We start from the raw sequence: 12,902 nt of genomic DNA, 5'->3' as shown, positions 1-12,902 counted from the left end.
TCACTTTGCATCAGTTCATGTAAGTCTTTCCAGGTTTTTCTGAGAGCATCCTGCTGTCATTATTTATAGTACAACAGTATTCCATTCCCGAAATTGATAGGCATCCCCTCAATATCCAATTCTTTGCTGCCACTAAAAGAGCTGCTATCAATATTTTTGCACATATAGTTCATTTTCCTTTTTAGCATAGACACCCAGCAGTAGTACTGAGGAGTCAAAGGGTACGCGTGGTTTTTATTGCCCTTTGGACATAGTTCTAAATTGCTCTCCAGGATGGTTGAATCATTTCACAACTCCACTGACAATGCATTAGTGTCTCAATTTTCCCACATCTCCTCCAACATTTGTCATTTTTTTCTGTCATATTAGCCAATCTGATAGGTATGGGGTGCCACCTCAGGGTTTTCATTTGTATTTCTCTAATCGATAGTAATTTGGAGCATTTTTTCATGTGACTATAGATAGCTTTGCTTAATTTGTCTGAAAACTGCCTGTTCATACCCTTTGACCATTTGTCAACTGGAGAATGGCTCCTACTTTCATAAATCTGACTCAATTCTGTATGTATTTGAGAAGTGAGTCCTTTATCAGAGAAACTTGCTGTAATTTTTTTCACAGTTGTGATTACTGACTGTGTAATTCCCTCCATCCTATTTTATCTCTGTTTATACTATTCTCTTTCTCCTTTCATCCTAAAGGAGCTTCCATTCTAATGGGGAAAACAACACATATAGGCAGTGGTGGCCAGGAAAGGCTATTTTGGACTGGGAAGTCAGGGAAGCCACACAGTTGAACCACGGGGCAATGGAATGACGCATGACCTTTTTGGAAATGGTAGCATTGGCTTAATTACTATTCCCAGAGACAGAGATTGAAAAGGGGCTTGGGGATGGGGAAAGAAGGTGCAGACATTTGACATGAAGATGCCCAAACAGTAGCAGCATGGCAGATCTGAGCCGGGTTAGCCATGGAGAACTCTCACCAGCCAAGATTAAGCAGGTCCCTGGGCAAGAGCTGGAGAGATGGCAAAAGTGCAATAGTTATTAGTGAGACTGTGGGATGAGGACCGTGACTGGGAATACAACTATGAAAGGGAATTGGATTTAGGTTGGCATAGGAACCGGACCTGTGATTTCATTGGTCCAGGGACCTCTTGGCAGAGGAACTCCCTCTATCAATGCAGGTAGGCACCTTGTCAGCAGCTGAGTGCCAGAGGTGCCCAGAGCCCTGATAGGTTAGTTGCCTTGCCTAGAGCCGCACAACCAGGATGTGTCAGAGGCAGGACCCCTATCTTCTTGATTCTGAAGCTAGTTCTTTATCTACTATGTCACATTGTCTCACAGTGGAAGGGTAAAGTCTTATAAAAATGATCAGAAGGATGGCTGGGCAGGGAAACACTATATTAAGAAGATATACTTCGATGAGGAAAACTAGGAAACAGAACAGTGAAGTCTGAAGGATAGGATTTGGGGAAAGATACATGGAGGCAGGAACATCAGTAGCTTTGTCATCTGCATATACTACAGGCCACCCAGACAGAAAGGGTGTAGATAAGGAGTCTGGGAAAGACATTACCAGCCTAACACAGAGGCATGATATTGCACTGTTAGGGGACTTTAATTATCTAGACATCTGCTGGGGCTCACTTTCCAAGAAGAATAGCAATTAACGGTTTCTTGACTTGCCTAAATGATAATTTCCTCCTTCAAAAGGTGGAGGAAACAATGTGTAGAAATTCTATTACAGAACTGCTTTTCACCAACAACATTTTTTTTGGGGGATAATGCCAGGCTGGAGCTTCTCCAGTGAGTTCCCAGGATGAGAAGAGGATTACAAATCATGCCATATGAGCAAAGGTTGAAGGAATGGGGAACATGCTCACTTGGCTTCAGGTGTTTTGCATGGCTGTTCACCTAAAGAGAAATTCAAGTTTTTATACCTAAACTCAGAGGACAGCACTAGGAACCACAGGAAGGGTTTGTAAAAAGGCAAATGTAGCATCAACCAAAGGACCAGCAACAGCTGCCCCAAAGTAGGAGACAGTGAGTTCCCTGTCAATGGAAGTCTTCAAGCAGAGGATGGCTGATTACTTGTCAGGGATGTTGTAGAGAGGAATTCTGTTCTTAAATGGTTTAGACTTAAATGGTTTAGAAGGATGCCAAGGTCCCTTCCAACTCTGTTTTTGGTACACCTTATTTCTTTTTTACAAAGTACACAATTATGAACACCCACCCTGGAATGACCAACTGCCTGTCCTTCTGTGATCTCTCCTTTCCACCCTTTCTCCTCACATACATACCTGCCTTCTTTTCCTTCCTTGTGAGGAAAGCTAAAGCACAGCTCACCCCTAGGATGACAACTGTCATGATGACCAATGCCACGGCCCAACATTTCTCCTTAGTGGGCTTCTCAGGGACTGTAGGGGTGAAAGGTCAACAAGTTATTGGGAATGGGCAGAAGTTGATACCTTTGAGAGGCAACAGAACCCTTCCCTTTGGCCCTTTATTAGTTAGGGGCAAATATAGGCATTGGGCGTTGGCTTGACTTTCTAGGATTAGGTCTAACCAGCTTGGGTAAATCACTTACCAGGGTATGCAGCTGGTGTTTTTAGTTCACTGTGCTCTACCACACAAGTGTAACCAGTCCCTGGGTCCCCTGACAGGAGCTCTAGGGTTACTTGCAGGTAGAAGGTGCCATCAGCATTGGGCAGGGTGCCTCTGGAGCTCTCTTTCCCCCATACAGCATGTTCATAACCCTTCTCCCAGCTCAGCAGAATGGAGTGAGGGTAGAAGCCTGTGGCTGTACAGGAGAGGGTAATGGTGCCATCCAGAGCATCATGGCGAGACACAGTCACTTCAGGAGGCACTGAGAGAAGGCAAAAGAGAAGACATTATGTCCAAAGTTCTTTAGTATCCCTATTTTCCTTTGTCCTCATGCTCCCTTATTTTCCTGTTTCCATATTGATCTGCCCTCTACTGTGATCCCTTCCTTGTAACTAGCAGCCATAAGTACCCTGAGGATAAGGGCCATATAATGTGCTTTCCCTTTGGTTTCTACGACAGTTCACTCAGTAGAAACTCAAGTAACATTCATTCATGATGATACACTATGGACAAATGGAGTGGGCTGCCTGGGGAGGAGGGCGCTTCACTTCAATGTGAGTCCCAAGGCAAAGAGCGAATTGGTTGGGTATATTTTAGAACATTTGTTCTTAATCTGGGTCCATAGATCCTCAGGGAGTGAATGGACTGATTTTAGGGAGTCTATGAACTTGGACAAGAAAAAATCTGGTTTTCACTAACCTCTAATTGAAATACCGCATTTCCTTCAATTATTTTTTATTCTGTGAAGAGATTTACAGGTGTCACCAGGTGCCAAAGGGATTCATGACATAAGAACTATTCTAGAAAAAGGGATTGTATTTTTGCTGGCAAGAGGTGGCCATTGAGGTTCCCATCAATTCAGAAATTCCATCTTTCTATAAGACCAAGAGATGTCTAAGGCAACAAGTGGAGACAGGCATTTGACACGATAATTGGTTCTTCTTCAATGTTTCAATACCTCCACAGATGTATCAGTGTGGGCATTCACCCCATGAGTGAAAACTGAACCTGCTTGTATTCATGATTTTCTACAGACAAATGAATTCATTACTAGGAGTCTAAAGAATAGCCTTTCTGAACTTAGCTTTGAAGATTCTCACACAAGAGATGCACCAGTATAACCCATGGCTTTAATTCAAAATTTCTCCTGCATGGTAGAACTAGCTGGACTACCATCATTTAAGAACAATGGTTTTCAACCCGCAGACCATTTTGTTGTTCAGTTGTTTCACTTGTCAACTCTCATGACCCCTGTAACCAGAATGGACTTTGTTTTCTTTGAATGACTCAGCTTACCTCATTGAGCTTCCCTGGACACTGGGGCTTGCTCTTCTGGGGCAGGAAGCCCAGCGACCATGCCAGGAATCAGAGAACTTCCTGTGTGATGAGTCATGGGGCTGGCTGAGGGGAGGTGTGTTAACCTGCTCTACGCTAGGGGGAGGGGCCAAGTTAAGAACCAATCGGCCCAGGTTGTTCAGGCGGCACTTGATGATGTCAAAAACTCTATAAGAGGGGAGAGGACAGCTTGAAGATCCTCTCTTCCTTTTCCGGTTGGAGCCAGAGACGCCTACAGCCGAAGCTGAGCTGCCGGTAGCAGAGCTGACTGGAGGCTAGTGGGTAATCTTCTTACCATAGAGGCCAAGCATGTATATGATTTTGCCTTATACCACCTCACTTCTCTGTGGCCTCCTGGTTACCCTTGTGAGGTGGACTTGTTGGGCCTGGAAGCTTTTGATGAAAATATCAAAATGGGGACGCTGGTTTGTGGGCTTGTTACTGTGGAGTGTAAATACATGCTTTAGTTCTCCTGCTTTCTGCCTAGAGAATTCCTTATATCCTGCGGTACCGGACCTTTTAGGCACATATGAGATTCTCTTTGAAATCATAAATTCTGCCTTCCTAATATAACCCCATTTGGGGCTTTCTTGGCAAGGATGCTAGAGTGGTTTGCTATTTCCTTTTCCAATTCATTTTAAAATGAATAGGGTCACATGGCTAATAAGTGTCCATAGGTCAAGCAAAGTTACTGCCTTAGGTCCATTCCATTCAATAGAATCATAGGATTTAGCTCTGGAAGGGGCCTCAGAGACCATCTCATCCAACCCTAAATCTAATGTTCTACCCATTGCGCTTACACCAAGCTTGCTAGAGTGTCTTTGACCCCAAATCTAGGGCTCTTCTCACTCTGTCACATTGCTCTCATGAGAGGTAAAGTCTGAATTATTGAGAGAGTAGTCAGGTCTATGGGATCACATACCACTCAGTATTCGAATATTGGCAATAATCAATATCTTGCTGTTGCAATACTGTAATATGGGAGAGGGGGAAGAGAGCTGTATGTGAAATTAATGTAACAAAGGAGGGACATCTGTGAAATTAATACACAAACTGGTCATACTAAATCAATTTGGGGACCACTGCCTCGAGGAACTCATACCTACATAGCACAATGAGGAATCAGACTGTGACATACCATTTCAGTAAGGTAATAAAAACAATTAGTTGTATTATCAGATGTCATTGCCTTGGGACTAAGCCATCTTGATTAGCGACAGCCTTTCCTGGTCCATGGTTTCAAGCAGATCCCAGCCATGGTTCATTTCACCCCATGCTACTGGGTCATCTTCTCATCAGATTCACCAACCACTTCCCTATTCTCCAGTTTTGGAACCATGATGGAATCAGTTCTGTCATCACTCCTGGAAAGAGTGTGTCAATCTACTCCCCTATGGTGTCACTAGCTATTTTTGTTATTTTGGGCTTCAAAAATCCCCTCTACAGCCACCATTTTCTTATGCACAGTTTCCCCTTTTAAACGTCTCTGTGAGGGGAGAAATTGACTTTGCTTTTGTATTTGAATCACCAGCACTTAGCATGGGGATAGTCAGTTAATAAGAGCTTAATAAATAAATGTTTTTTCATTATTCATTTACTCATTCACATGTCTATGGTGTGGATTTTTGGACTATATCCCAGGTCTTCTGCCTCCTAATTGCAGAACTCCAGCTACTATTCCACAACGTGAAGGTAGAGGTTGTCTAGTCTTTCTTGGGGAAGATAGGGACCAGATAAGACTCACCATTCTCCTTGATCCTTGAATACCTAAGAATTTTCCTCATTATGTCAAAACAATATTCCTGCATGTAGTGTTTTCTCACACTGTCCCAGAAGGCACTTTCCACAGCAGGTTTTAAAATGTAGCCTATTGGCTTCAGGAAAATCCAGAATCCTTGCTGCTCATCTCTCCGGAACAAATCCTCACCATCCCAAGCTAAATGTACACGGTTATCCACCTGGATGTCATCTTTCAGTTCACAGCCTGCAAAGAGCTGTAATGTGTGGCTTTCTGTGGGAAGAGGGAGAAACACAGGTATCTCTGGGATTTCAAAGTGTGGGGAAGGTTTGAGAGAGAAGATGGGGAAAGTGAGACAGGGACCCTCTATTGTGGATTTGCTAAAGTAAAGAGGTTCCTTTGTGAACTTTGGAGTTGATCTGGGTGTCATGTGGAAGTGTTTTGGTGTCAATGAAAGAGCTTGATCCTCTCAATCTAAAACCATGGCCGAGTAAGAATGGAGAGCTGTTAAATTATAGGGAAGAAGAGAATACAGGTACAACTCAGCTTTTCATGTGTATTTCAACCTACCTTTCCCTGCTGTATTATTTTCGAATTCATATACCTTTAAAGTGGGGGGGGGGAGGTGAATTTAATTCATCTCTCCCTTCCTCAGTTGGCACAGTTACAAAATCTAACCACAGATGAGGTGGTGTTAGGGTTAATGAGATGTTAATTCCATCGATCTCTTTATGAATTGCGAACATCTTTCTCTAATTGAATCAGAAGCAGAAAAGCCGTTCATTGACTAGGCTCAAAATTGGTCATACCTTTGAGTCTTTAAATAGTTAGCTATCTACAGCTCTTTTTGTGGTGGCAAAGAAGTGGAAACCCAGGGGATTGCTCATCAGTTGGGGAATGGCTGAACAAGTTGTGAAATATGATTGTGATGGAATACTATTGTGCCATAAGAAATGATGAGCAGGATGGTTTCAGAAAAACCTGAGAAGACTTATATGAACTGATGCAAAGTGAAGTGAGCAGAATGAGGAGAACATATGAGGAGTTATATTGTATGATGATCAACTGTGAAAGACTTAGTAACTCTGATTGAGACAATGATCAAAGACAATTCCAAAGAACCCATGATAAAAAATGCTATCTACCTCTAGAGAGAGAATTGGTGAACTCTGTGTACAGATTGAAGCAGACTTTTCTTTCTTTATTTTTCTTATTTTTTTGGTCTGTTTTTTGCCATGTGGCTAATATGGAAATATGCTTTGCAGGACTTCACATGTATAATTTACATCAAATTGCTTGCCTTCTCAAGGAAGGGGGAGAAGTGGAAGGTAGAGAATTTAGAACTCAAAATTTAAAAAAATGTACATGTAATTGGGAAATATTTAATGAAATAGAATATATTAACATCACCATCTAAATGATGTTTATTTATTCATTTTATTTTTTGTGATTTATTCCTGACTCCAGGAGGCATTCAGGAGTTAGGCAGCTCCAGTGAGTTAATGAAGGAGCCTGCAGTCAAGGAATAACCTAGATCTTCACTTTTGGAGGCCCCCCCCACCCCCCCACCCCCGCTGCAGTTGAACATGGCATCTAGCTGCAGTAGTATTCACTCAGTGGTAGTATGAAAGTATGGAATCCAGAAATGTGGAAATCAGAAGTATGGAATGCCATTTTGAGAGAGCTTCAGGCACAGTTGAGGGGGACACACTCTTCAGACAGACATGGTTACAGAGAGTCAGGCAGTCCCTAGAGCCTCAAAGCTGCTTTAATGAGGATGTCCTCTGGCAGCAAAGAAGAGAGCAGTCAGAGATTCAGGAGAGTACTAGTCTGGGCAAACAGCAAGTTGGTCTGCAGAGAGAATTGCATGAGGAGAGAAAGCACTTGGAGTGCTAGCAGTACTGAAGGAGCAGGTAACATTCCCTGGCAGTTTACCTTACTGCTCTTGTGCACTAGGCCAGCACCAGCTCTTCTCAAAGAAATTATGGGGATTTGTGGGACAGTGAGACCAGGGTTTGGGAGTGGGTCTTTAGTAGGTGTGTTCTTGCTGTGTTCTCTTTTTAAGTGCCTCAGCTAATCATGTCTGCTGACTGACTGACTCATGGGAAGTACACTGACACTCTAGGGGTCCAACTGGCAAATTTAGGTACCATTTTAGATACCAATTTAGATACCTATTTATACATACACACACACACACACACACACAAACAGTATATACATACACACATATTTTCTCTTAATACATACCCTAGAAAAACCATACTTTTGTGACTTAGAGTGAAGAGTGGAACAAGATAGGATGAGAGGAATTAGGAATAGGAATTAGGACGAGAGACCAGGAGGTGGTGGCAGTTCCAAGAAAGTAGATTAAGGAAACCAAGGATCTAGTGGGACTGAGCTCCGAACTCAAGGACCAAGGAAAGCTAGAAAGTCCAGCGCATTGAGTTCCAATTTAAAGGTCAAGGAAACTTAGGAAGTGGCGAAATGTGGGAGGCCTGAGGCTGGAGGCCAAGGACTCCTGAACATCATGATAAGAAGAACTGGCATCTTGAGAAAGTGATGTGGTTCACTGATTCCTAAAGCCAGGATTGAGTCCTTTGTAGCTCTGTCAATGATGAGTTCATGGTCTAAAACTGGGGCATTCTGTCCCAGAGCAAAGGCTCTTGGGAGCTGGTCTATCACACTTAGGTAAGTGGAGAGACAAGACAGGATGAGGGAAGGATGGGGCCAGGGGACAAGTGGACTGACTTACTTTCACTCTTAGTGTCATTCTGTTCCAAGTAACAGATGAGTCTGTGGAAATGCTCCTCATGGATCATCAACAGCCTTTGCATCTGCTCACTGAAGTTGGCACCGAGGACACTGGAGATCCAGTCCATCTTTACTTGAATCTGGTTCAGTTTGTGATAGGAACACAACTGAATGTCATCGATAAAGGAGACCATAGTGAAGTTCAAGAGGGAGCTGGTTGTGCCCACCGCAGTGAAATAAAACACATGTCTATGTTGTCCTGAATGACAGTATGGGAGAAAGGCAGAAAGAGGGGTTAGATTGTGTGTGTATGTGTGTGCGTGTGTGTGTGTGTTTTCTATTTTAACCTACCTTCCCTACAATATAGAAGTCTGGGCTACAGTCCCAGAGGTCATTCTGTAAAAGGGCAGAGAGCTACATTTTCAATTGGTGCCTGTCACAAAACTGGGCACAAATCAAAGCTTAGTAAGGTTCTGTTGCTATTTGACTTATCTAGAGACAACTCCTTAACAGGGTAAAGCATTTTCCCAGCTCAGTTCAATTCAGCTCACCTTCTGTACCAGAGAAAATAAAGGAAAAATGAGGCAGTAGCAACAGCTGTACAAATATCCTGAGTTTCAGTATATAGAGAAAGGCAACACAGGTGAACTGTGAGGGAGGGAAGAGAGCAGGCATAGCCTTGGTGTCAAGAGAGCACAAAGAGTTTCTGCCATCCTAGGGGCACAGACAGCTAATGGATTAGGTAGGAGAGATGCTGCAGTCTTTGCTGAGGTGTGAGAATCTGGCCTCTTACGATTTTCAAACAGAGAGTGACACAATGTGAGCAGACCATAGTGAAGAGTCAGGGAGGACTCGGGCATGGAGATAAAGCAGCAACAGTGTGGTACAGGGTACGACTGCCTGTATTTGTTCTTGGGCTCTGCTGGAACTCTTCACCTCCAGAAATGAAAACTGGCTGAGTGTGCCAGCTGGGAACCATCAACACACCCCTGGGTCTGTCATGCCATTGCTAAACTCCCTTGAGGTGTGAGGATAGTTCCTGAATGACCTATGAAAGTCTGTGTTTCTAGGCTTTGAGGGGGCTCCCCAAGCTTAGGTCTGATCAAGGGAAAACAGAGGCAGAGGGGAATGGGGGAAGAACCAAACTGCCCATTAGGGAGCATCCTGTGGACACCAGCCAGGGAGATAGAAAAGCAGTGATGGGGAATGCATGGGAGACACTGTCCGGGGGATTGGAAAATAACGGCACTCATGACCTCAAGTGGCAAAGAATGTAAGGAAGAAACAGAGCGAGCTAGACAGCTTATACAGAGGCCATAGACCTCCCAGGTATCACTCAAACTGTGTGAGATGGCCTGGTGGGTTGTTGTCCTTCATTCTTGAAGACGACCAGAACGACATCAAGGTCAAGGTACAGAGTGTCTCACTGTGGCTGATCAGACCAATACGAGCTTGGAATGTTCTACCACAGGTCAGGCACAAATAGTTAGTCCCTGTGAACATTGGGAGTGGAGATGGCTCTAAGTTTGTGCAAATCATGTTTCTTTTGAGCTTCTGTAATTCTCCTTTGCTTATAGAGCACAGCGCCATCTCTGATGTGGGCACGCCATGCTGGGTGGTCCTGTGCCAGCGTCTCCCATGTCTCATAATGGATCTCAGAGTTCTACAGAGAGGCCTTGAGGGTGTCCTTGTATCACTTCTTCTGACTACCACGTGAGCACTTGCCTTGTGTACATTCTCCATAAAACAGTCTTTTGGCAAATGTATGTTTGGCATTAGAACAGTGTGGCCAGCCCTTCGGGGTTGTGCTCTCTGCAGTAAAGTTTGAATGCTTGGCAGTTTAATTCAAGTAAAGACCTCAGTATCGGCGCCATATCCTGCCAGGTGATCTTCAGAATCTTCCTAAGACAGTTCAAATAGCAGTGATTCAGTTTCCTGGCGTGGCGCTGGTAGACTGCCCAGGTTTCACAGGCTTACAAACAATGAGGTCAGCACAACGGCTCTAGATCTTCAGTCTGGCAGTCGGTCTAATACCTCTTTTCTTCCACATTTTCCTTCAGAACCTCCCAAGCACTGAGCTATCTCTGGCAATGCGTGTCAACCTCATTATCTATGTGTACATCTGTGGGAAGTATACTGCCAAAGAAAGTGAAGTAGGTACTGTTTGTATTCTCATTTTACAAATGAGTAAATCGAGACTTAGGTCAAGTGACTCGACCAGGGTCACACAGCCAATAAGTGGTTAAAGGCAGAATTCGAAATCAGGTCTCTAGCTCCAGCTGATCTAAATGGATAGCATAGGTGTTATTTGAAAAAAAAGTAGCTGCTTATGAATAAAGACAAGACTTCTATTCCATTCATTCATTTGTGTTTCTAGTTTTCTCTTACCCTGAGAAAAGTTTCTCTGGAAACATTTCAACTCCACCTGGATTGAACTAAGAGGACAAGAGCCTTGCCTACTGTTAGGACATAGTAGGTAAGGGACCAGCCCATTTCTAGTGACCTGATGTAGGGAAGACGTCAGGAAGTTGGCCTCTGAACCACCAGGCAAGTCGGTGGTTCTGGGGCTGAGAGAGAGGCGGAGGAGCATCAGAGACCCTTGTGGACAGGGCTTACTGACTATTTGAGATTTTCCCTCGTGTGACCATTTGTAGATCTGTGCCTGCCCCTCCCTGAAGATTAAACTGCCCCTGTCCCTTTCTAGCATCTAAATGTTTGACTCTGGGCTGGGCTCTTTATCCAGTAAGGAGGGGACTAGAATTAGTTATAGCAACGGGATTCCCCTCCTACCCAGACACATGTGCCTAGCCCAAAGCTGCTCTGCTCCTTCCCTTCCCCTCCCCTCCCTCCCCTCCCCTTTTCTCTCTGATTTAACAGCCTGAGAAGTTCTTATCCTCCCCTCTTCATGGATTCAGTCCATCTTTAGAGATAGTTGAAATTCAAGTGCTTTAAGACGCTGCCCTCCCATCTTTACAGTGTTCTGATTGCTGAATCGCGCCCCCCCCCCTCTACCCGGCCCTGTAGAAACAGACATAAAAAAGAGTTGCCTTGAGATCACAACCACTGTCAGTTCAGTTTCCTCACCTGTAAAATGATCTGCAGAAGGAAATGGCAAACCACTCCAGGATCGTTGCCAAGAAAGCCCCAAACAGGGTTACAAAGAGTCAGATATGACTGAAGTGACTGCACAAGCACAAAAATGTCGCGGCGGATGTTGCAACATGGGAAGAGGATAGGAATGGAGAGAAAAGTCACAGAGGAAAACATGAGTGAAGAGGGATGGTACGAAAGCTTGCGGCCTCAGGTGGCCCACGATAACGGCCCAGGGGCTTCAAATGAATCCAACTCATGAAATGTGTTAACTGCTGCCTGCCAGGTGCTGAGCTGGGGAGGGCAGTTACAAATCTAGGAACAAAGTAATCCTGCCTTCGAGGCGCTTATATTCTGCTCTGTGATTATTTTCACTGCTTGGACTTTTTACCTCCAGAAATAGAAACCAGTGTTTATTTCTGCTCTGCCCCTTGGGTCGGGGTTCATATTATATAGGTAAGAAGGTGTATTAGACATCATAATATAAGGGATAAATATGGCCCCTCTGGTGTCATTGGGCCGTAATGGGATGGGCCAATGATTAGAATACGGTGATGGGAAAGTATACCTAATTCAAATGGGAGAGACTGTATAAAAAGAAGAGGCGGAGGAACGTTACATACCAAGAAGATATACTCCTAGGTGAAAATCCATGAACTAGGAAAGGGAAGGATAATGGAAAGCAATTGGGTAAGGATCAACAGAGAGAAATAACTAAGTGATATTGTGAAGATACTAGCAGGGTGACCTTGGGAAAATCACTTAACCCTGTTTGCCTCAGTTTCCTCATCTTTAAAATGAGCTGGAAAAGGAAATGACAAACCACTCCAGTATCTTTGCTAAGAAAGCCCCCAAAAGCCCCACAAAGAGTCAGAAGTGACTAAAATGACTGAAAATCATCCTCACGCAGGAATGACACCTAGCGAAGGGAACCTTGGTGGGCTGCACTAAATTCTGCCGACTGACTCCTAGACATTAGAGAAGTTAGGACGAGCAATGGTTTAAGTGATTTACCCGGGGTTACAAGTTAGTAAATGTTTATTCACTGAACTTTGTATTTCAGTGTTTTCCTATTTTCTTTTTCTTTACATCCATGTTCCAACTCCACTAGGAGGCAAAGAGATATATCTTCATCCAGGTCAGTATAAATAGGAGGTCAGCAGAGCCTTAAGGATCACCCCTGTTGGTAGTAGCAGGAGGGTTCTCCCTCTAGACCCACGTGACTCAGTGGCACCAGAGGTGAAAATGCAGGAAGGATGAGTGTTAGAGATAGCTATGGACATTGAGACCTCCCTGCCTGAGGTCTTTCATCCCAGAGGTATTCCTGGACCTGGTGCTCAGGTATAAGGTGTTTCTGTTTAACATTATTCCAAGGCCTCTAT

General features: G+C 44.0%; 1 protein-coding gene across 1 annotated transcript; it reads right to left on the bottom strand.

The window, feature by feature from the left end:
- Positions 1 to 1,878: 1,878 nt before the first annotated feature.
- Positions 1,879 to 8,624, bottom strand: LOC118842845 (class I histocompatibility antigen, F10 alpha chain-like). Its single transcript, XM_036750149.1, has 5 exons — positions 8,432 to 8,624; positions 5,683 to 5,949; positions 2,587 to 2,865; positions 2,300 to 2,416; positions 1,879 to 1,913 (listed from the first exon to the last, which is right to left on the bottom strand). Exons 1-5 carry the CDS (start codon positions 8,622 to 8,624, stop codon positions 1,879 to 1,881), a joined length of 891 nt encoding a protein of 296 aa, XP_036606044.1.
- Between the last annotated feature and the right edge of the window lie 4,278 nt (positions 8,625 to 12,902).

This window comes from Trichosurus vulpecula, chromosome 3 (genome assembly GCF_011100635.1).
Source record: "Trichosurus vulpecula isolate mTriVul1 chromosome 3, mTriVul1.pri, whole genome shotgun sequence".
NCBI lineage: Eukaryota > Metazoa > Chordata > Mammalia > Diprotodontia > Phalangeridae > Trichosurus > Trichosurus vulpecula.
The sequence above is the reverse complement of the archived record's forward strand: the minus strand, read 5'-3'. Positions and strand labels throughout refer to the sequence as shown.

What these genes read in the sequence shown, in the direction of transcription:
- LOC118842845 (XM_036750149.1), bottom strand. Translation starts at nt 8,624, where the DNA reads ATGGTCTCCTTTATCGATGACATTCAGTTGTGTTCCTATCACAAACTG. An exon ending in GAATGACACTAAGAGTGAAA is followed by an intron (nt 5,950 to 8,431) that starts GTAAGTCAGTCC and finishes CTCTTCCCACAG; the next exon opens with AAAGCCACACATTACAGCTC. An exon ending in TTCAAGGATCAAGGAGAATG is followed by an intron (nt 2,866 to 5,682) that starts GTGAGTCTTATC and finishes GCCTTCTCTCAG; the next exon opens with TGCCTCCTGAAGTGACTGTG.